At 35.1% G+C, this 23403-nt stretch overlaps 2 protein-coding genes and 1 long non-coding RNA gene across 7 annotated transcripts; 2 read left to right on the top strand and 1 right to left on the bottom strand.

Moving 5' to 3' along the window:
- The first annotated feature begins 1227 nt into the window (after positions 1-1227).
- Positions 1228-9083, top strand: LOC128013484 (SH2 domain-containing protein 1B). The gene is made up of 4 exons (XM_052596518.1): positions 1228-1554; positions 7548-7611; positions 7720-7900; positions 7996-9083. The coding sequence occupies exons 1-4, from the start codon at positions 1421-1423 to the stop codon at positions 8037-8039; spliced, it is 423 nt and encodes a 140-aa protein (XP_052452478.1). The 5' UTR covers positions 1228-1420; the 3' UTR covers positions 8040-9083.
- Positions 4558-10158, bottom strand: LOC128013485 (uncharacterized). Its single transcript, XR_008183323.1, has 5 exons — positions 10039-10158; positions 9535-9613; positions 5958-6005; positions 5614-5674; positions 4558-5193 (listed from the first exon to the last, which is right to left on the bottom strand). It is a non-coding gene; the product is annotated as an uncharacterized LOC128013485 (long non-coding RNA).
- Positions 9760-21380, top strand: LOC128013483 (protein CIP2A homolog). Of its 5 annotated transcripts, none has more exons than XM_052596517.1 (22): positions 9760-9854; positions 10090-10226; positions 12278-12425; positions 12520-12632; positions 13605-13699; positions 14549-14645; positions 14748-14870; positions 15000-15145; positions 15237-15312; positions 15477-15704; positions 16503-16662; positions 16849-16990; positions 17206-17305; positions 17392-17510; positions 18675-18864; positions 19023-19097; positions 19182-19292; positions 19708-19904; positions 20007-20120; positions 20578-20660; positions 20784-20902; positions 21058-21380. In XM_052596517.1, exons 2-22 carry the CDS (start codon positions 10125-10127, stop codon positions 21208-21210), a joined length of 2691 nt encoding a protein of 896 aa, XP_052452477.1. In that variant the 5' UTR covers positions 9760-9854; positions 10090-10124; the 3' UTR covers positions 21211-21380. The 5 variants fall into 5 exon arrangements, with proteins under 5 accessions (XP_052452477.1, XP_052452473.1, XP_052452475.1 ...); XM_052596513.1 differs by having other exon boundaries at positions 16482-16662; XM_052596515.1 differs by having other exon boundaries at positions 12517-12632.
- The last annotated feature ends 2023 nt before the right edge of the window (positions 21381-23403 follow it).

Below are 23403 nucleotides of genomic sequence, written 5' to 3'. Positions count from 1 at the left end.
CACTTTAGTTCAGCGCATGCAGCACAGAAAAATAGACTCGGTACGTAAGCGATTCCTGCACTGCTGCAGACTGAGTCAATCTTTAATTCGTTATCTGGCTAGCCTCGGTGTACATCTTCAGTTCTCTCTTCACAGCAGTTCAGTCAGTGTACTGTTTGAGTAAATTAATTACTCCGGGATATAGGTTTGTTTGAACTCGATTCAGTTCGATTCGGTGAACTGGTTCAAGAAGAACGGGTTACATTGAGTGATTCGTTTGCGAACCGGATATCACTAAACTGCAGTGAATGCGCTCACAACAGACCGGAAGAGAAGACAATACTGAATGAAGTCGTAGTTTTTGCTATTTTTGGACCAAAATGTATTTCCGATGCTTCAAAAAATCCTAACTGACCCTCTGATGTCACATGTACTACTTTGATGATGTTTTTATTACCTTTCTGGACATGGACAGTATACCGTGCAAACACTTTCAATGGAGGGACAGAAGGCTCTCTGACTAAATCTAAAATATCTTAAACTGTGTTCCGAAGATGCTTGGAACGACATGAGAGTAATAAATTAGATAATTTTCCTTTTTGGCTGAACTAACCCTTGAAATTCCATTTGGAACAGAGCCATATACGACTGAGAGATTTCATAATCATATACTTTTCATCATTTTACAGCAAATGTATGTTTTCCCCTTGAATTTTCGCCATCCTTCAACTTGAACTAGAATTTATTAAGGTACAGTTAAAAAAAGATTAATTGAAAAATATTTATAACCAAAGCCGTCACAAAAGTAACAAGTTCACTCAAAACATTCGTTTAAAACACAAATTCGTTCATTAGGCTACTGTAGCATCACAGTAGGCTGAAAGCCGGTGCAAACCTAATGCCTTTTATAACAGTTAAAGGGAATAAAGCATAATTTGTAAATAAATGTTATTTAAAATAAAAAGGTAACTCGTCAATGTTTACGCTACTGAAAACTTGATTTGAATGTTCGTAAATGTCTGAAAGCTTATTAACAGAATGTTTCAACTTGAGCTTTTTAAAGCAAAGATCAAATAGAAAATAGATTTCATTTTAGTTCAATTAAAAGAGTAGCTATTACACAGAGCTTCAGTAGAGATCTTATGGTTAGGCTACTTGTTGATTTTGACATTTTCTTGCTTCCTAAGACCATTAGCCTAGTAAGCAAACGCACACACCAAACCGACTTCCTGTGACATTTGGGTTTGCATGTGCATTATTTTTTAGCCTCAGACGGAAATGCTCAGACTTCTCGCTGTCTATCAGAATTTCTGAACGTGGGCATGAAGGAAGATTCCCTTCATTAAATTAACTGTGGGCTTAATACGTCACGTTTTCGTATCCTTTGAGCAAACAGCAGACTTGCGCTGACACATCGATCCTCGCACGTGCGATGTGAAACATGGATCATCCAGCATATCATGGGCCGATAAGCAAACAGAGATGTGAGGAGCTGCTCGGCAAGAAAGGACGGGACGGAACATACCTCATTCGGGAAAGCGAGACCATTCAGGGAGCTCTCTGCCTCTGTGTGTAGTGAGTATTGCTTTCCTATTCACATTGGTAGTTGCTTTTTTTATTTTATTTTTTAAAAACTGGTGACTTTATTAAGAAATAAGTTTGAAATAATGCTTTATTTATGGTAATCTCCAGTTTAATCAAATTTCCTTGCCACCAACCTATACAAGATGGATAGGTCGTTAGTATTCACGAATGCATGAATTAAGACTAAAGGATGGATTAAACTGATTTTCTGCTTTATTGGTTTAATATCAGAAAAAGCATTGACAGCTGATTGTGTTGAGAAAAATAACTATATTTTGCATATCACACATGTATTAAAAGTAATAAAACCTATTTTGTCCTTCTGGCTATTAGGAACTATGTCGATAAATTATAAACTCAGACATATCTTTTAGAATAAAGGCTGACATTGCTATTGATTAGTATTTAAATGTTTTAAAATCGGACAGTGTTGAAAACAGCCAGGAGTTTTATAAAACCGTATAAACTGACATTTAGTTTAAGCAGCAGTGAGTGATAATATAATGCAAATATTTTTGTGTATAAAATAAGGATAAAATCAAAAGGTTCAGTTGTATTAGGAATATTATACTAATGATCCTTAATTACACTCAAAGTGGCATGTTACTTTCAAAACCAAGGGCAGGTCAATTATTGGAATATATTTTGTTTCTGTATCTTAAAAATCAGTGAGTTGTACATTTTTGAATAATTGTTTTATAATCAGAATGTTTATGGAAAATGAAGCAGTGAATGTGTAATTTGTAAACAAGTAGCTACTTGTAATCCTTACGCTATGTGCACCTTTCATGCCAGTAGCCCTGATGTTATGTCGTGGCTTAATTTTACCTTTTTAAATTTTGAGTTATTGTTTGTTGTTTTTCATTATGCTGAATCAATTTAGGATCAGAAACACAAAATATATTTCTTCCTCCAAACTTGACTCTGAAGTGGAACATTTGTTAAACTATAATAATTAGCTGCTTTAGGCAAGTTAAATGGTGAAGCAATTGCAAATGCACATTTATAAAAAGGGCAAACGTGCAGCTTGTATCAGTGGTAAATAGAACTGGTAGTTCTGGCACATATTACAGACAAAATTAAAAAATATTATAGACTATACAGTGAAACATATACAGTATATTGCTCAAATTTAGATTATAAATTGCAATACAATTTAAACATTTTCTGTATAAAAAATAAAATAAAGTGCCCAGTGCCCAGAGCAGTATACTGTATAGCAGGGTTATTCAAATTTTGCCAGTGCGGTGCAAAGTTTGGCTCCGACCCTGATCAAAGTCTGCCTGTGAATTTCTAATGATCCCAAAAACGCTGATTAGCATGCTCAGGTGTGTTTGACTAGGGTTGGAGCCAAACTATGCACCGCATTGGCCACCAAGGGCAAGATTTGAATAACCCTGCTGTATAGTCAGGAGATGCAGAATAATTAAATTAATCCCTGGCCTTTCACAAATAATATATACTGTTCTTGCATTTTGCTGGCATCTTTTAATTGCTTAAAGTAGGTTACATCGAGTCATATAGAAATTTTTGTTTATTGCATTTTGTTCATTTCCTCATATTCTGAATTGCACATGTTCAGTGAAGCACTTCAGATGTCTCTCAAGAAGACACCTGTGTTACATTCTAAGAAACGATTCCTGTGCGATTGAATATCAGTTGCACATCAGTGATCAAAGAGTTACAGTTTCTAATTTCAGTGTGTTCTGAATGTTTTTAGACAATATATGATATGAGTGAAACATAAGTTCTCTAGAAGTCTTTGAATGGTAAATAAATGTTGCAGTACATAAAGAAGATTGCAAATCATTTATACATATTACTGTTGTTATCAATGATGGTAAAGTAAAGTAGCTTTACTTGTTGATATTTCTTGTTGGCAGCATCTTAACAGTCTAAAAGGCTATGCTTTGAAAATCAAAGAATGTCAACACTAAAACGAGTGTGTCTCATTTGAGTCTTCTTAAAGCACCTATTAAAAAAAGCATTGAAGAGGGAACTGAAGGTCTTATCAGCGAGACTAACCAAACATAACACAACATTTCCTGCAAGTCACTTATAATCTTGATGATGCAGCTCTCAAAGTATACCATAACCATGTAAAAATCTGTAAAAAGAAGTGTTTCGTTGTGCAGGTTTTATGCAGGTAAAGTAAGGCATTCAGACCAAGTAAAAAAAAAAAAATAAGTTAAGGAATAAATTAAATGATAAAAAAATTACAATATGGCCTCTAAATATAAATGTATTGTATTGACAATGCTTAAAATAAAATAGCTCTGTTCTCAACATCCAGACCTTCTGATCACACACTGTTTTTCTTGTATTTTTAAAGTACAGTACAGTACTGACAGCATGGTTGCCAGCAAGTAACTGTACTTTAATTTACATGTATCATATTGTAATTCAATTTACATTACACAAGGCAGTACTGTAATTCTACAAAACAGTATTTTAGTGTATTTTTATGGGATTTTCTAATTTTAGTCTGCTTCTTCTAATTAATAATATGTTTAATAATAATATTGTACTGTAATATCTATATTTATACATTACAGCAAAATATTACTATAATTTTCAAAATGATTACTAATAATGTTAATATTATAACTATTAATATTATATTATATTATAATTATAATTCTACTTCAGAATTCCTGCAAACCAAAAGACAACACAATATTCGTTAAAAAAAAATATATATATATATTCAGTCAATTAAACTATTAAAACCATTTAATTTAAAACCATTGCATGTTCAGTGCATCAGCAATTTACAGGTATTTAAAGGGACAGTTGACCCAAAAATTTACATTATGTCATCATTAACTCACCCTCATGTTGTTCCAAACCTGTATGATTTTCTTCCTTCTGTTGAACACAAAAAATATATTTTAAAGAATGTTGGTAACCAGGCGGTTGATGGTAGACGTTGACTTCCATAGTAGGAAAAAAATATATTATGGGTGTATTTTTTCTAGTGGGTGCCGTCAGCTGTCTGGTTACTAATATTTTTTTAAATATCACCTTTTGTTTTCAACAAAAGGATGAAATTCATTCAGGTTTGGAACAACTTGAGGTTGGGTAAACAATGACAGAATTAACATTTTTTGGGTCAACTATCCCTTTAAGTGTGCACAAATGTAAATGAAACAAAAACATTCAAGAAAAGAGAACTTGAAGATTGGGTTGAGTAAAAGAATGACAAGTGAGCAACAACAACTAAAAAGAACAACAAGCGTCCCACTAACAGTAACCAGGAACCAGGAACATGTTAGCATTATCATACCAGTTAATAAATATTCTTGAAAAAAAAAGAAGACTAATGCACTCAACCTAGTTCTCAAATTAGATTCCTCCCATACTCCATTTTTTATTTCTTACTGTTGATTGAGTAACATAATTTAATACAATACAATTTTAATAAAAGCGAAACGCACATAGAAATTAACTTGCCCCTGAACAAGCTCTAATGTACAAGCAGCAGACTCCTGGTACTCGATGTTGAAGATGTAGCTTGCAAAGTTCACTGCAAAGGCATTTATACAGTAAATTTATCACTGCTGTTCAGTGCCAACAGAACATTTCCCTCAATGGATAGCATCCACTTGGATGCTGTCACAATTGAATGTCCTGAAAATGAAGAACACAAAAACAACATTGTTTTATTAAAAAAACAACATTGACAACAAAGTCCATGAATGACTGAACTCCATTCTTAAATGGTGCGATTTATACATTACTGTTGGTACACATTCATAGAGAATATGTATGTACAGTGAATAAAAGGTTGTCTTTGAATAAACATACTTGTTGATACAGCTGTGCGTGTGTGTGTGTGTGTGTGTGTGTGTGTGTGTCTGTGAGAATGTGCATGAGTAGGTATATGTGTTAGTGTGTTTGTGTGTATCTGTGAGAGTGTCTGAGTTTGTGTGAGTAATTGTACAAAGTGTGTGAGTATGCATGTTAGTGTGTTCCTGTGTGTATGATATGTATTGGTATGTGTGTGTGTGTACATAAATAATACATTGTAGTCAAAAACCACATACTTACCAAACATAATGAGCCTGGGTGTCACCTGCTGTGCCTCAATGTCTGCCTGGGTTGCTGTGACCTAAATATATAAAAACAACATGAATCACAGTACGGAATATGAAGTAACTATTATATATAAAACATGAGTATAAGGAGTACAACTCGTCAAATACAATCAGTGATATTTTTCCCTCTTAAAAATACTTTCCCACTGCATATTATTTCAAAATTTCAATCTTAATAAAATATCTAAAATATTGTCATTGCACAAAAACCCAGAGGGAGTACAAACATTTTAATTAATGATTCATTTTTGGGTGAAGTAACCCTTTAAAGCTTTGTATTAAAATAGCAATACTTACAGAAAAATCATTCCCAGGCTGCAGAAATAAGTGGCCCACACTGTATAGCTGTAAGAAATCAAAATACATTTTATTATATTATGTGTCGCTTGTTGAGGATGTATAAGTTAACACATCACTGTATTTAATTCATACCAACAGTACATCTAACATATAGTAAAACATGATAAGCTTCTGTTTCTAAAAATTGTAACATCCTTTTTTTTTTTGCGTACATGCATGGGTCTTTGTTGACTAATAGATCATTATTAACTCTGATAAAGGAAATTTGTACCTTTATTCATATTTTTAATTAATCATTATGTGTCTTTGCAATCGCAACACTACAGAAATGGGTCTCCTGCCTAAATTAATTAAAATCTATTGAAGCTCAAATCACCTATATACGCTGGAAATGAAAATTAAGTATTTTTAAGCCTTGTTTTGTTGATTTTTGACATCATCCTGGAAACAGTCACAGACTGCAAATCTTTTTAGCAGTTGGAGCACAGTCGTCTATTACAATAGTATCATTTATTGGTAACAGGCTCAGATCGAACATTATGGAAAGAATCCCTACAGAGACATTTTATTTATCATATGATCCTTAACACCTTCCAGACCTCATTAGCAAATTCAATAATTTTATCTCGCGGACCATGGTAAAACACACTATATTCCAATTCAAAAGAAACAAAATAAAACTCACATTAACCCTCTTGATTTGTCTTTTTATTGTTTCAACGATCTCTAGGTCTGGTTTGTTCTAAATAAATCAGGTGTAATTCACCGAGTTAGAGGAAAATGACGGGACAAGCGGGAAACAGTGGGTAATGTTAGACATCTAAAGTTAACTCTGTAAAGTTTTTGCAATTGAAAGTTAACTTCGCAACGTTCGCCAACTAAGCTTCCACTGTCATTTCACACTAAGAGCTATGTACACTTTAGCGTAAAACCCTAAAAGTACTTCATCATTAGTTCTTCATCATTAGTTCTGTCTTGTTTTCCTGTGCAAATGTACAAAGATTCTGAAATCAATATACATTTAATTCTTCAAAATGGCATAAGATGAGAAATGGATTAATTCCGGTTCAAAACAAGAACATATGTCTGCCAATGGGCTCAGAAAAAATAAAAATAAAAAATAAAATGAGAAACAACATCGGATATATGTGTGTGTGTGTGTGTGTGTGTGCGCATGTTTTTGTGACATATCAGGACACAACTCTGTATAATGACATGGGTATGACACAGGTATTACAAGGAGAGGGTGACTTATGAGGACATAACCCATGTCCTCATTTTTCAAAATGCTTATAAATCATACAGAATGAATTTTTATTTTGAGAAAGTAAAAATGCACAAAGTTTCCTGTGAGGGTTAGGGTTAGGTGTAGGGTTGGTGTAGGGCCATACAGTTTCTACAGTAAAAAAACCATTACACCTATGGGATGTCCCCACTTTTCACAAAAAAGTGTGTGGGAAAACCTGACTATCAAACCCCCAAGGTCATAGTCTGCTATAATTCAAGTTTTTAAATGTATGATTTAATGTTTATGAACACCTGTATGTTCACTTTATTAATTATTTACTTATTTATGCATTTTTACAGCAAACAAAAAGTGGTCTATACCTACAGGATCCTCCAGACCCACACTGGCCTTTTCACTCTACAGGTAGGATAATCTAATTAATTTGCATTGGTTTGCCAACAGATATGAATAAATATATAAATATGAATGAATCAAAAATTAATTCTTATATCACACCACAATTTGTTTCAGGCTAGCTCAGGTGTAGAGGAGAAGTTTTTCGAGACGTTGAAGGATCTTATTCATCATTACAAGCAAAAGAATAAAGGACTTGCAACACACTTATGCCATTCCCTGAAAAGAAAAACGCTGCAAGATCAGCCAATGCAATGTGCAGAACCACTAGTGCCTAACGAGGAAAATGACTATGAAAGTGAGTGTCAACTGTTACAATACAAGACATTAGCAATTATGGGACATTACATTTTACACAAATTAACTGTGAACACTTGTTTTTGTCTCTCTCAGATGTTGACTTCTCAGGGGACTATGTTGTTGTTCTGCCGGACTGATTTAATTACAATGTGACGGTCTGACTGGATAACTGGATCAGCTAATATGAACAATATAGATATGCTATTACTGTTTCTGAGAACTTTCAGGCCATGTTCATCTCAAATATGGGAAATGCACGTGGATTCTTATTACTTGAAACACATTTTAGCATGGTTATGTTTTTATGCATGGAAAATGCATACATTAATGCTGTAATTGTGTGAATTTAATGAAAGCCTGTTTCTGCTTTGGAATAAAGAGGTTATTAAAACTTTTCATCTCACAATTCCGATGTTTCATAATTCTAAGGAAAAGTCAGAATTGCAAGATATAAATTCTAAATCTATACCTCAGAATTCTGAGTTTATTTCATGCAGTTCTGAAGAAATGAGAATTGTGACAAAAAGAAATGCAAGGAAAAAATCAAAACTTTTTTTCAAATTTGTATTTTTTTTTTTCTGTGGCAGAAATAGGCTTTAATAGGATTTTAGTGTAATCTGTTACACACTATAGTATCATAATCAATTGAGTGAAAGTTAATTTGAAAAATTAACATGGTTTTCAGAATGTATTGGTATTTGGGATTGCTTTAATGACAAATTATTTAATGTACAGAGGAGCTCACATGGTCAGTATCACATGTTTGATTCAGTGTCCTAAAAATATTGCAAAATATTAAATATTGTTTATTTATTTTACAACATTCTAGAAATTCTAAAACTTGGTTGTATATTTTTAATGTGGCCTCAGACTTTTAAAGTCAATGGGTTGTCACTGGCCGATAAAGTCTTGTTGGTTGGAATTGTAGTACTAATCTGGATGGGAGAGAAATATTAGGTTTATATTTTGTGCTTGATGACCTGTTCATAATTTAAGGACAAGAAGACTTTTTTTTATTGTACATATTTATTTTATCTGTTTTTTTTTTTGTTTTTTTTTTTGTTTTTTTTAGAGAGACTGTGTATCTGTATATTGTATTTACAGTTTATAAATCTAATAACATTTTTCAATATTAAGTGCTTTCTAATGAGTTTGGTGGCATTTTCTTGAATATTGGTAGCCAAAATGATTTGTGTGTGTGTGTATATATATATATATATATATATATATATATATATAAACTAATTGGGCTATTTATTGTCATAAACTTCCATTTGTGGATAAAATATTTTGCAAGCAAGTGGTGTAGAAAGTAAACATTTCAATATCGCTTCGCAAAAGTGAAAATTACAAACAAAACATCCTTAAAGAAAAGCTCAAAGTCATTGTGTATGAAGTCTACAATGAACTGGCAGATGTTTCGCCAGAGTTTTCTTGTATGAACACACTATACAAAAAGATGCAAGACAGTTTGTGGTTGTGAATCACAGAATGTAAAGTTCACATATGCTTAATTACAATTTTGACACAATAAAGGTTTTCACTGAATAGTATTGATCAGAGCCGTTGGCTCTGGTATTGATGAACAAGTTCAAACGAAATCTCTTTCATTGAAAAAAACAGTACACATACCCCAACTATGACGTACATACAGGACGTCGTCGAATACCGCCTCTCAACCATTCTTCACAGAAAGGGGGTATAAACTTTTCTTAAGAACATAAAAAGAGAGATTAACATAAAACAAGCAAAAGAAAGAATCCACTGATTCAATAAATAAGAGTTGTGGAGAATCTTAAAATATTTTTGCACTATGCTTTAAACCTAAATATCTTGATATAGTCATAAATGTTTCCATTTCCCCCCTCGCCTTTTGTATAATGAACTCTTCCGGCGATTCGAAGTGTTAGCGGGAGGAAGTTGCTGTTGTAGCGGACAGTGGGGAACTTAATGTAAGCTTTTGAATAAATACTACGTAGAATAACATACTAGTAAATATCATTATTAGAACAGAAGTCACTTCCATGCTCGATGAAAACACTGTATGGGAGAGAATACGATATATATGTTATTTAATCTCAGTAACAGCGTCTATTATCAACTAGCATAGCCTACAGTAACGTATGTTTACGTTACCTGCCGCGAAACTGTTCAGATATGTTCCCTCATATCAGTTAATATTTTTAGTTTCAGCCCGTCGTTGACCGTCTTTGGGTGTGAAGATGGATGTATCGACCTGCCTGAAGTCTCTTCTGTTGGCCATTCGACAGTACAGAAATAACAAAAGCGCTTTAAATTCATCCCAGCTGCAGAAACACATTGAAGTGAGTGAGACCATTTAAAGGGATAGTTCACCCAAAAATCATATTTATGTCATTAATAACTCACCCTCATGTCGTCCCAAACCAGTAAGACCTCCATTTATCTTCGGAACACAGTTTAAAGGGTTAGTTCGCCCAAAAATGAAAATTGTGTCATTAATAACTCACCCTTATGCTGTTCCAAACATGTAAGACCTCCTTTTATCTTCGGAACACAATTTAAGATATTTTAGATTTAGTCCGAGAGCTCTCAGTCCCTCCATTGAAGCTGTGTGTACGGTATACTGTCCATGTCCAGAAAGGTAAGAAAAACATCATCAAAGTAGTCCATGTGACATCAGAGGGTCCGTTGGAATTTTTTGAAGCATTGAAAATACATTTTGGTCCAAAAATAGCAAAAACTATGACTTTATTCAGCATTGTCTTCTCTTCCGTGTCTGTTGTGAGAGAGAGTTCAAAACAAAGAAGTTTCTGATATCCGGTTCGTGAACGAATCATTTGATGTAACCGGATCTTTTTGAACCAGTTCACCAAATCGAACTGAATCATTTTAAACGGTTTGCATCTCCAATAAACATTAATCCACAAATGTTCCATAACTTTTTTAATGTGGCTGATAGGGCTGCACGTTCTCAAGTTTTTCATTAACCGTTAACCGAGGCCCTTAGCGGTTAATACTCGGTTAACCATAGTGTGCCATAGTAACCATAACCATAGTAATTTCCGGACATTGGCCGAAAAAAAAAAGGAATGTCCTACAAAATTTAATCTCTCCGGTCAAATTGTCCTATTAAAACTGCCTAATAATGCCGCCCATTAACACAATCTGAATTTGAGATTAAGCCTAAAATGTATAAGGCAAAAGGTAACAAGCAGACTCCGCGGCCGCCTCGCTAAGGCTATGACTATGACTATGTTTGACACGTACAATATTTGAAAATCGATAATTATTTATTTATTTATTTAAATTACATATAAACATATTTTCCTATTATACTTTGCCTGGAAACGCTTCCAACAAGGCGTTGGTTCTATTTCTAGCATGCACGCGTCGAGCCGCGCCTGAGCCGCGCGTCTCACGCAGGCAGTCGGCAAGCTCTAACCTGTTAACATGGGAACCGAATTAAAAACAGACACGCCACGCAGCTGAGATGCTTTCGCCACGCATTCAGTGTGTCCTGACCGGCCTAATGATGCCCGGGTGTTGGCTGTTGAGATTACAACAACGAGGTTGTACTTGAAGTATATCTAAGCACTGTATTGCAATACTTGCATTTTGCCCCGTCACTCGTATTAGCCCGCTTCATATTAGAAAAATGACTTCTTCTTGTGGACATTACAAATGTCTGGGAGCGCTCTGGCGGTCTCTGGTGGTGCAAAAATGTATTACAACTAAATTCAATGCACGCCATTGACGTCACTTAACCGAGCAAAATGTTTCACTCGGTTACACAATTTTTAACGGTTAATCGGTTAACCGGTTAACCATGGACACCCCTAGTGGCTGACACTCCCTCTGAGTTCAAACAAACCAATATCCCGGAGTAATTAATGTACTCAAACAGTACACTGACTGAACTGATGTGAAGAGAGAGATGAACACAGAGCCGAGCCAGATAATGACTCGTTCACGAGTCAAGAACCGGTTGCATCGGTGTTCAGATCACCAGTAGTTCTTTCGGACAGTTCAATTCAATAAATCGGTTGAAGAAAGCGGTTCACCGGTTCTTTTGCGCTCAACGTAATGGCGTCATTTGCGAAGATTGCCCTTGATTCAAGCCTTCGGTTTACCCGCTCATAACATTAGCACAGAATCAGTTCAGATTCAATCATCAAAAGAATGAAAACATATATATATATGTATATACATACATGTTTGTTTTTCTGTAAATTGCTCATTGTGAATCTTTTCAGTAATAACAGATATCTGGAAAATACAGAAACTGATTCATCAAACCCATTGTGGTCGAAAGTGACAAAAAATGTGTAATAGACGTTATTTCCTTCTTAATATAAAATACCCAACATTTCAATAGTTACTTTTAATTTCACAGGATGTTTCAGGGCTGAAATGTGGTGGAGTGCTGTTTTCCGGTCAGGTTCTGCCCAGCGAGTGTCTGAGTGGACTTATGGAAGTAGCTGGAGATCCCAACACCAGTCACGCACTGACGGGATCCATTATATCCCTGCTGGCACAGTTCGGTACTAAAACTTTTATTGTAGTTCCACAGTCATTTCATAATTATGTCATCTGTTATTTATACCCATGCATGTACATTTCTTAATGACCCAGCAGCTTCTGATGGTGAGGCTAGAGAGGCTCTTCACAGCAGCTACAACTTTACTGGCACGCTGGCATCCATAATCCACTGCAACAGAAGCACACCAGAAGAGCCTCTTGTGCTGCAGGTGAGAGGACTGCAGTTTTTTAAGACGAAGTCTGCACTTCAAAAAACATGCAGTTTTTTTTTAAGTGCATATTTTTATAACTGAGCAATGTTTATATGTTTGATGCCATTCAATGTTTAAAGTAACTTGGTTTTTGTTGTAATATATTTTTACATTTATTTTTTCCTGTCATGGCAGAGCTGAATTTTCAGCATCATTATTCAAATCTTCACTCTCACATCACATGACCTTTCAGAAATCATTCTTATATTTTGATTTGGTGATTAAGAAGTTTATCTTTTATTGTTTTTGAAAACAAAAGTGCTGCTTATTATCTTTGCAGAAATGTGAATAGAAAGTAAGAACAGTTTTTATTTAAAATAAAAATATTTTGTAACAGTGTAAATTCCATAACTGTCCCTTTTTGTCTTTGCTGAATAAAATTAGAAATTTCTTATAAAATGTATATAAAACTTTTTTCTGACCCCAAACTTTTGAATGGTAGTATATGAATCACTTTATTAAGTCTGCATGAAATCAAAATGCACTCTATTCACTTTGTTAGTGCATGTTACTAGTCTTGACGCAGACAACTATTTGTGCAAGTTAATCCACTGAAAAAAACATTTTGCATCTTCTATGGAATGGCATTCCTTCTCTGATGACATCAGTTTGACAGATTTTTTCCTTAACCACGCCCCTCCAATTGTCAGTTTACTGTGAATGAGCAATGGCAGGGAGGTGTGCTAAAATTAAATTCTGCCTTCTATTAAATATTTAGTTTCAGTTGGAAATACATCCCTATACTAATGTTACGCCAGTGGAAACTTCAGGTCCACACAGACTTTAAATGTCACTACACAGATTGCACAGATGTTTTTCAAGGTGTTTTTATTTCTCTACATTGAGTTAAGTAATCCAAAATTGATGGATTAAAAAAATGAAAATTACTTTATGTGGTCATATGAATAATATCTCTAATGCTCTCCACAGTGCCTTAATGTGCTGCAGCGACTGACCTACAGCGTGAGGACTCAGCATTGTGCCTCTCACATCCATGAACTCATCAGCTTCCTAATGCAACATGTGTAAGACCCACGACATTCACTTTTCTGCTTTGTGCATAGATGTTTGTTTGTTGTACAGTACTGATCAAAAGTTTCAGAAAATACATAGATACTTTTACTCAGCAAGGGTGCATGAAATTGTTCAAAAATAAGAATAAAATCATTTGTCTGTTTTAAATGAATGTGGTTCTTTTGAAATGAGTTTATCACGGTTTACACAAAAGCGTAACAACTGCTTAATGTTTATAAAGCACCAAGTCAGCATATAAGAATGATTTCTGAAGGATCATGTGACACTGAAGACTGAAGTAATGATGCTGAAAATTCAGCTTTGCCATCACAGGCATACATTACATAATAAGTAAAGTCATTTTAAATTATACAAATTTGTGAACAATATTACGGTTTTCAATGTATTTTTGATCAAATAAATGCAGCCACTGTGAGCATAAAACCTTCACTCTCAAAAAACGTTTTAATTGCATCATGGAAAGTGTCCAGAAGTTGTTGTTTTTTTCATGCCACAGTGTAATAAACACTAAAACTGTTCATGTCTTTGATATTAAGAATCATCATTCAGAGTCGTCAATACAATCATGACATTCACAAGTGGTCACAAGTTTTGCCTGTGAAAAGGAAGCTGACATGCTAGAGGTTGTGGAAAACCACAAAACTGAACTGAAACGTTTTTTTTATAGCAGCACCCTTTTTAAGCTCCAATATGCATTAAACTATTGCACAGCACTGGTTATTGCAAGCAAAACTTAACAGAATTTGATGCGAATATACTAATAAGAACATAGTTTTTATTTATTTACTTATCATTTAAAACTATGCATGAAATTTAACGCTTTTTATGATTGTCTTTAGCCAGTCAAGTAATGATGACATTGTAAAGGCCTGCTTGGGACTAATGGCCAACCTCTGTCGACATGACATCTCTGTGCAGTCACACATCAAATCTCAGGTCAGAACCGGCATCAGGATGATCTCTCAGTATGAACTCCTAGAAGTTTTGTTGGTGAACTAACCTGCTGATGAATATTTTATCTACCCCTTTTTTTTTCAGAGCAATGTGAAGGCTTTCTACAGAGCCTTGATAAATTTCCTGTGTCACAACTGTTTGACTGTGGTCGTGTTTGCGCTGTCCATATTATCAAGTTTGACTCTAAATGAAGAAGTTGGGCAGAAGGTGATTTTGAGATGTAGCGTTGATGTTGGTTAGCCTGCATATCTTTTTCATCATTTCGTCTTGTGGCTGGAAACTTGTGGTCTTGTACTTATTTTACACTTCAGGTTGTTTTTTTTTTTTCTTTTGCAGCTATTTAATGCAAAGAACATTCATCAGACCTTTCAGCTAATATTTAACATTACTGTCAATGGAGATGGCACATTAACCAGGAATTATGCTGTGGACTTGTTAGTGGATCTCCTGAAAAACCCCAAAATTGCTGATTACCTGACCAAGTATGTGTTTATTGGTGTTTGAAGGCACTGTTTTAAATGTAACTTTACTTTCTAGTTGTCTGAACACCCTTTTTTTTTTTTCTCACGCTAGGTATAAACACCTCTCAGTTTGTCTGTCTGAGGTTCTTGGGCTCTTACACAACAAACATCCTGATACTGCATCAAAGGTCAACTGTCATTTTTTTCATATAATTTTTGTTTTTCAAGTAACACATTTCTTTTTAGGCAAGATATGTGTGATTTCAAACCTTTAAACATTAGTTTGTAGACAAAAGGTCTTGAATTTCTTGTCCAAGCTGGTGCAGATACTAATAAGCTCTTGTCTGTGCAGGTTATGGAGCTGCTGGTTTCTATGTGCTCAGTCCCTGTCCTGCGTAAGCTCATCTGTGAGACCGTGCTCCGACCTCCAGCCCCTCGACTGCAGCCTGCTACTAGAAAAGGTGTTCAAGCTCGAGGGTCTGAACCGAGTTTAGCACTCATCCACTGGGTTACGTCACCTCTGGATGGTCCAGAGCAGTGCTACATGCAGGCTCTGTCCCTGCTGGCTGAGCTTTTTGAAGTATGCCAGTGTTTCAATTCAGTCAATTCAAATAATCCTTTTCAGAATGCATTTTGTTCTAAAACAATTTTACAAAAAATAGCGCCTAATAAACACTCCACTGAATAACCTAAATGTAAGAGTGGCAGGAAAAATTCCTAAGATGTTTTGTGCACAAAATAGACATGTACCAACATTACAAGTGTTATTTTGTAGCCAATACATAATATATAATATATACATAATACAACGTTACAAATCTGGATGTATTTTGTAGCCAATTTTATAGAAATTAAACAGTAACAACACTAAACTTAATTCTAAAGGCATAACATTATAATACACAGTATGAAACTTGATATACATTTTGGGATTTCTTAAAGATTACATTTAACAGTACTATTATTTTTTTTAAATATAATTTGTAATTAAATTTTATGGGTGTTTTTAAAGATTAACAAAATGAGAATTGTATGTCTTTAAATTTAATTGTTTTCTCAGGTCCATTAAATAATATTATCAGATACAGCTTTTCATTTTAATAATATATTAAATATTAAAATGTATTATATATATTGAAAAAAGTTTTTTCTTTTTTTCTTTATTCATGTTAACTAATTAGTTGTTAAGAATTGGTGCCTTATTGTAGATTTGTTTTTGCCATTGTTACAATTTTTCTATTAAATTATTTTACATTTCTATAATATTTTTTTTCTGTAATGAATTAGGAATCCATGCCATAGGCAAATATTTGGTTCTTTGTAATGTTAGTGACATTCTGCCCTAATAATCTGTAAGTCTGTGCTTGTGTTCACCCAGGAGGCAATCGATTCGTCTCTGTGCAGCTCAGCTCAGTCGTTTGTAGAGCTCCTTCTGCAGGAGGTGTTGGTTTTGCTGCAGTCTCCAGACTCTACTGAAGGAGAGCAGCTGCTAAAGAAACACTGTCTACGTGCAGGTCGCGTCGTAGACTTTCTGCTAGATATCCTTATTAGGCACAAATAATCACACTTCAACCAACCTCAATGGACAAGCTGTCTGTTTGATGGGCTAGTGTTAGTAGCCAATCGATATGAGCAAATATCAGATAATTAGTTAGCCTGGCTTATGAATGGATTGTGATTGTCCGATTCTACTTTAATAGTATAGATATCCTTGACTCTTTTACTGCTTTGCGGCGACGATGCTCTGAGGATGCTGGTGTCCCAGCGGCTCAGCCCTGAAGTGTGTGTCTCACAGGTGGAGCTTCTGCTGTCCTACAGTCAGGACCTCTCTGGGTCCACCTGTACTACCTCCAACTACCAGCTCAGGTAATGAAACGTTTTGGAAGTAATATTGTTTGTGAGAAAGTGACACTTACAGTACCATTCAATCAAAATGTAACAGTAATATTGTGAAATTTCAATTTAAAATAACTTTTCGATTTTAAAATCTAATTTATTAATTTGATGGCACATCTTTCACACAATCCTTGAAAAATTGTCCTTCCAAAAAAAAAAAAAAAAGTCTCCTTGTGCATCTCTAGTCAGGTGTGCTCTAAAGTGGTACTGAAGACTCTGGAACTGATGAGCCACTTTAAACAGCAGATGCCAGACATGGAGGCGTCCTTCTACAGGATCTTACAGGTACAAGATGTACGCTACGTTTCCTTGCTGCCCTTTCTGTATCTCTGTATCAGTTATTCATAGCCTCTTTTTTCCCTTGCGTGCAGGACCAGCGCATAGTGACGCCTATATCATTAGCTATGACCTCAAACTGCAGAGAGCATGTGCAGGTCGCCCTACGCATACTTTTGGAAGCGGCCCCACTCCCCGACTTCCCCTCTGTCATGTGAGTCAACAGAACACACAGCCACTGTGTGAACATTTACTCTGAGGTCTCAAAACTTTCAGTATGACTGTTCAGGCGGTTGAAGTTCAAAATAATGTGACTATCAGCTTAATCAGCTTATGAGTGAAGTTATGGTAAATAAGATATCAATTTGATATTGTTTTCATTTTAATTTAGGGTGCTCGCTAAGGCATTATTGTTGCTCATACTTAAACTGGAAATCCAAAGTATTCATATTTTATGCATAAGCAGGGCTGGATTGGTAATAGGGTGTACCGCTACCGCGCATTTTCCCAATGGGCCGACGCAATGGCCTAGGCTGTAGTCGGTAATGTTTTCTATTGGTTCATTTCTCTCGGTTCATGTCAAATTAATTTTGATAAATAAGTCGCACCTGACTATAAGTCGCAGGACCAGCCAAACTATGAAAAAAAGTGTGACTTTTTTTTATATATATATATATATATATATATATATATATAGGTGTGTGTGTGTGTGTGTTTGCGTATTGAAGTGGTGGTGGGCCGCCTGAACCAAAAAATGGACCAGTGATGATTTTTTTTGTCCCAGTCCACCCCTGTGCGTAAGCATTTTAAATAAAAAATAAAGATTCCAATAATGTTTCATGCTATAAACAGATTATTTGAAAAATTTTGATAATGTTTCACCAAAGCTGCATTTATTTGATCAAAAACACAGTAAAACAATATATTTTATATATTATATATATATAGTAAATATTATTGATGTACGTATAACTGGGTTTTTTATTTTTATTTCAGTATTTTAAAATGTGTTATATATTTCTGTGATGGCAAAGCTGGATTTTCAGCATCATTACTCCAGTCTACAGTGTCACATGGTCCTTCAGAAATCATTCTTATATTCTGATTTGCTGCTCAAGAATAAATTCTTAGTATTATTAATGTTGAAAACAGTTGTGCTGCTTAATGTTTTTGTAGAGGCTTTGGTGTGTTTATAAATAGAAAGTTAAAAAAGAACAGCATTTATTTGAAATATAAACCTTTTGTAGCATTATAAATGTTTTTACTTTTTATCAATTTAATACACCCTTGCTAAGCCCAAATATTTGTTCCTATATTTATTTAGAAACAAATATTGGCATTATGAAAGTAAATGTTTCTCTGTCACTTTTGTTTTAAGTCTGGGGGACAGTATTGCTGCCAATAATGCATACCGTCAGAAGGAGAGCGAGTTGTCAATCCGGAGCAGTCCTGCTAGCGAAGATGTGTCTTTTGTTGGGAAGAGTTTTCCCATGATGCATGCTGAACCTTCAGGTTCTGCTTGCCAAAGTATCGACAGCCTCATCGAGAAGCTTCAGAACGGAGTGGAGGTATTGTATTTGTCTGAACCTGACTCATTAGTTCTGTGACCTCAGTGTCTGTAGACATTCCGTCATGGGTTTAGTTGCATGTAGTTCCGGACTGACAGTAGAAACGTGGCCACAAGTGGATGGCATGCTTGTTTATCTCTAATGTTGTAGCATCTCAGTTACAGGAGAAAGTCAAAGATGTACACATGTCAGAGATCATTGATGTGTACGAACAGAAGCTTTCAGCACTTGCGGTGAGTGACCAAGTTATGGAGGAACTTCTTGTTTGTATATGTAACATGTGCTGACTTTTTTTATATTTGCTTTTGTATGTGTAGTGTAAAGAGAGCCGTCTGCAGGACCTTTTGGAGGCCAAAGCACTCGCGCTGTCACAGGCGGATCGACTGATTGCTCAATACCGCTGTCAGAGAGCTCAGGCGGAAGCTGAGGTTACACACAATTTATTATTATTATTTTTTCTATATGCACATATGTTTTTTGAGTTGCTATATATATCTTATATCTATCTTATGCTCACCAAACCTGCATTTCTGATAAAATAAAAATACAGTAAAATGGTAATATTGTAAAAACTATATTTTCATTTGAAGGAGTTTTAATATTCTTAAAAATGTAATTTATTCCTGTGAGTTTTTTGTTTTGTTTCACAAGATCCTTCAAAAATCGTTCTGCTGATTTGCTGCTCAAGAAACATTTCTTAGTATAATCAATGTTGAAAACTGTTTTTGGTCCATGGTATTTTCACTATGGTAGACTTAAATGTTAATGTGCATCTGAGCACATTTTTTATTTGTAAAACTGTTTAATATTTTTATTGCTGCTCTCAATCTTTCTCCTTTCTAGGCACGTAAATTGGCATCTCTCCTTAAAGACACAGAGCGGAAGAAAGAGGGTCTGCAGGCGGAGTTGAATGATCACCTGTTGGAGGTCGAGAGGCTGAAATCTGACAGCCAGCAGCTCCTGGAGCACAACGGCCGTCTGCAGGAAGTGGCTGACCAGCATCAGGAGCTGAAGGGCACCTACAACCAGCTGCTCAGTAGGTCAGTGTTCCTCTCTCACACACACTCACGAATGGATAGGTCAGATGTTTTATTACAGATAAGCAACCTCTTTTTTTTTTTCTCACTTTTTTTTTTTTTTAGGTATGACAAAAGTGAGGGGATGCTGAAGGAACTGCAGGCCGCCCATATCTCACTTACCCAGCAGGCCGAGGGGCTGAGAAAGTCCAATGAGGGATTAAAACTCCAACAGGAGAGGTCAGTTTTTGAATTGAATGTCAGGCATTTTTTACTCTAATTTTAACATCTAATAATAATATTTTATGCTTTATGCCATTCTTCATATCAATAATAATAATTATTGTTATTATTATGATTAAGTTGTTATTCATGGGGATTATATATATTTATATCATTTTTGTATGAATTATTAATATTATCATCCTTATTTACAATTATTATATTACTATTTATTGGAGTTAGGTTAAGCTTCATGCCACAAAATTATTAATATTATCAACTGCATTTAAAAGAAATGAAATTATAATAATAATAAGTTGAACTGTGCTACTTGTCACCTTTGAATGGATCATAATAATAGTAGTAGTAGTAATAATAATAGTAATAATAACAATATATTATTATTATAATTATTATAAAATAAAAAAAATGTTGAATGACCTATGAATGAGTCCTTTGACGTTTGCCTGCTCAGGACTCTTGCAGAGATGGCAGAAAAAGAACAGCAGATAAAGTGCCTGAAGACAGATGTGCTGGAGAAAGAGAGAAACATAACAGGTGAGAAAAAGCAGTGGAATGAATCTGGCATGGGTGTTATGCTCTTTCTGCTGTTTCAGTCATACAAACTTATGCATTTGGTGTGAAGTATACTATAGACCCTCTTTCTGTTTTTGTTACCAGGTCTTGAGAATAATGTAAGGAGACAAGAAGAGCAGATCCATGAGATGGAGGAGAATATTTCCATCCTCAGGAAAGAGCTTAATAAGACAGAGCAAGCCAGGAAGGACACCAGTATCAAGGTGCCATCAGCATTCACTCAAACCTATCAATCAGTCTCAAATCAATGTGCCATGATGAAACAAATTTTTTTATTTTTACTGTTTAATTCCTGTTATTCCAGTGGTCGGGTAGGCTTCATAATGATTCAGCGTGTTTTCTGTTGCTCATTTGGTAGGCTTCTTCTCTGGAGCTGCAGAAATCCCAGCTAGAGGCCAAGCTGGAGAAGATGGAGGAAGAGCTGAGCAAACACACACAAATGATCGCCATGATACACAGTCTGAGCAGCGGCAAACTCAAGGGTGACGCCACCGCCAACCTCTCTCTGTGACTCGTACATATTCATTTACACCATCAAGCCAAGAAATATTTCACCTGCTTCATGAAATGAAAATAACTTATTTGATCTGTTTTGTCACTTTTAATCTGTACACTTTGTTTGTTTTCTTACATTCATGTTCTTATGTGTATAAGTGAATGAATAAATGTCTGTAGAACTTTTTTTGATATCTGCTATCATTTTGGATTACATTCATTATCTGAAATTATTCAGATGTTGATGTACTGTGAAGACTTTAAATGTTAATCTTTGGCCACCAGAGGGCACTTTACAAACACTGTTTAAAGATTGTGACTCACACTATTTCATTTTCCCTTTTTCATTTTTTTAATAAATAAGAGTAGCTATCCATTCATTAACTCCTTAAATGTATTTCCCTCATTGTTTTTCTCCAGATGTCTATCACTAGATATGTTCCTTTGTTTCTGTAGATGTTTTACAGCTGCTTGCCACAGCATTAATTTGGATTACTGCGGAGACGTCTTGAGCAACAAAAAAACATGTTCTGTGTTCTTTCAGTTTCATAATTGATAAGGATTATTACACTGTGCTTTATTAGGGTCATTCATGTGAAAGGTACGACTTCCTGGTTAAAATTATATCTTCATTTAGGCCTTTAAAAATCACTGAAGACCGTGTCTGTTTATTTAATATGAGTAAAGTGTCTCTTTCATTAAACAAAAGTATTTTGTAGTTTTATGGGCTTGACTTGTAATCTAACCATTAGTTTCAGTGTTTAAATGGCTCCTCCTGTTTTAACTTTCTGTTCTACAGAACCAGATTTGTTACATATTTTCATAGATGTTTTGACAAGCTGTTTTTCAGCCGAATGATCATGACAGTGATACTGATCAAATGATACTGAGAAGTTACGTTTCTATATTACTTTATTCAAAGCAGCTTCACATATAACTGGAAATAGCAGAAGCTATTCTTAAAAACTCCACTATGGAGATTCTTCTTTAAAACCGCTCTAAAAGATGTTAGATCAGCTAATAGGCAGTTCAACAGCAGGCAGTAATTGTATTTGTTAGCTTGAGTCAGGTTAGTGTTCAGTCAATTCAAAACCAGTGTTGATATTGCATTCATAGTTCTTTTCACCAAACTGTTTTGAAGACATTAAAACATGATTTATTTGTAACAACTGGATGCTGAACCGTATAAAACATTGTCTTATCTTTTAGTTGTTGTTTTACAGTTTCGTGTTAAAGGTATGACTTGATTGTTGAGTGTATCTGACTCAGAGTTTCTCAGTTTTGTTCTTGAGGTATTTACCAAACCCTGTTATGGAATGAGGCAAATCGTTTCCTATTACATTTGAATTTATGAAATTATTTACATTCTTCATAGTTAATCTTCATTAAAGTGAATCACAGTGCAATTCAGACTGGAAAAAGAAAAGCAGAAAAAAGCTGATAGGATTGATTAATTGATAGGAATAGATAGACAGCTTATATACAATCATTGTAGTGTTGGTATGAAGTGGATGGTTGCCATGGTTACAGAATAGGGACTTTAAGCAACAGCTGCGAATGGAACGGCTACAGCGACCGGAAGTTTGCTGTCACACTGCCGTAGCCAAGAACTTCTGAAACTGTAGCAAGTTCATTTTTAAACAGTTTTGGTGTGGAATGAGCAAACTGGTTTTCTGCACGTCACGGCCCTGTGACACTGGAATGATGACTGGAATCTGATCTATCCACTACAGACAGGTAAAGTATGTGAAAATTAGCAGTAGAAGTCCTTCAACAGAAAAAAAAGACTGACTAAAACAATGAAGCTTAAAGTTTGTGAGCTAGCAGTGAGATTACAAGTGTACCATTGAGTCTGCAGTGACTGCTTCAATGAGCTTTCACTGAGATTCACACACTCTTTTCAGTGTCTCTGCGCTCATGGGTTTTTCCAAAGTGCTTTTGTCTTGAAGAGTTGTCTTCTTTATTTTCAGGTATACTGGTCTTCATTCATTAAATCCTGAACAGTAAATATGAATACTTGCTGAATTTTCTTGTCATTGTCATCCTCAAGACTCCCCATGATTCTGATTGCCCTGTTAAATTGAAACATCCGAGTGACCCGGGTCTCTTGTGCCTGGTTTGTATTCACTTTTGGTTGATTCCTGTGTGAAGATGGGAGCTGAGTTTCAGGTTATCATGTTGAGGTAAAAGGCTTACAGTCTTGAGTTTA

This window comes from Carassius gibelio, chromosome B24, assembly GCF_023724105.1.
Source record: "Carassius gibelio isolate Cgi1373 ecotype wild population from Czech Republic chromosome B24, carGib1.2-hapl.c, whole genome shotgun sequence".
In the NCBI taxonomy this organism is placed as follows: domain Eukaryota; kingdom Metazoa; phylum Chordata; class Actinopteri; order Cypriniformes; family Cyprinidae; genus Carassius; species Carassius gibelio.
The sequence above is the reverse complement of the archived record's forward strand: the minus strand, read 5'-3'. Positions and strand labels throughout refer to the sequence as shown.

What these genes read in the sequence shown, in the direction of transcription:
- LOC128013484 (XM_052596518.1), top strand. Translation starts at nt 1,421, where the DNA reads ATGGATCATCCAGCATATCATGGGCCGATAAGCAAACAGAGATGTGAG. An exon ending in GCTCTCTGCCTCTGTGTGTA is followed by an intron (nt 1,555 to 7,547) that starts GTGAGTATTGCT and finishes GCATTTTTACAG; the next exon opens with CAAACAAAAAGTGGTCTATA. An exon ending in CGAGGAAAATGACTATGAAA is followed by an intron (nt 7,901 to 7,995) that starts GTGAGTGTCAAC and finishes TGTCTCTCTCAG; the next exon opens with ATGTTGACTTCTCAGGGGAC.
- LOC128013483 (XM_052596512.1), top strand. Translation starts at nt 10,125, where the DNA reads ATGGATGTATCGACCTGCCTGAAGTCTCTTCTGTTGGCCATTCGACAG. An exon ending in ATCCCTGCTGGCACAGTTCG is followed by an intron (nt 12,426 to 12,516) that starts GTACTAAAACTT and finishes TTAATGACCCAG; the next exon opens with CAGCTTCTGATGGTGAGGCT. An exon ending in AAGAGCCTCTTGTGCTGCAG is followed by an intron (nt 12,633 to 13,604) that starts GTGAGAGGACTG and finishes TGCTCTCCACAG; the next exon opens with TGCCTTAATGTGCTGCAGCG.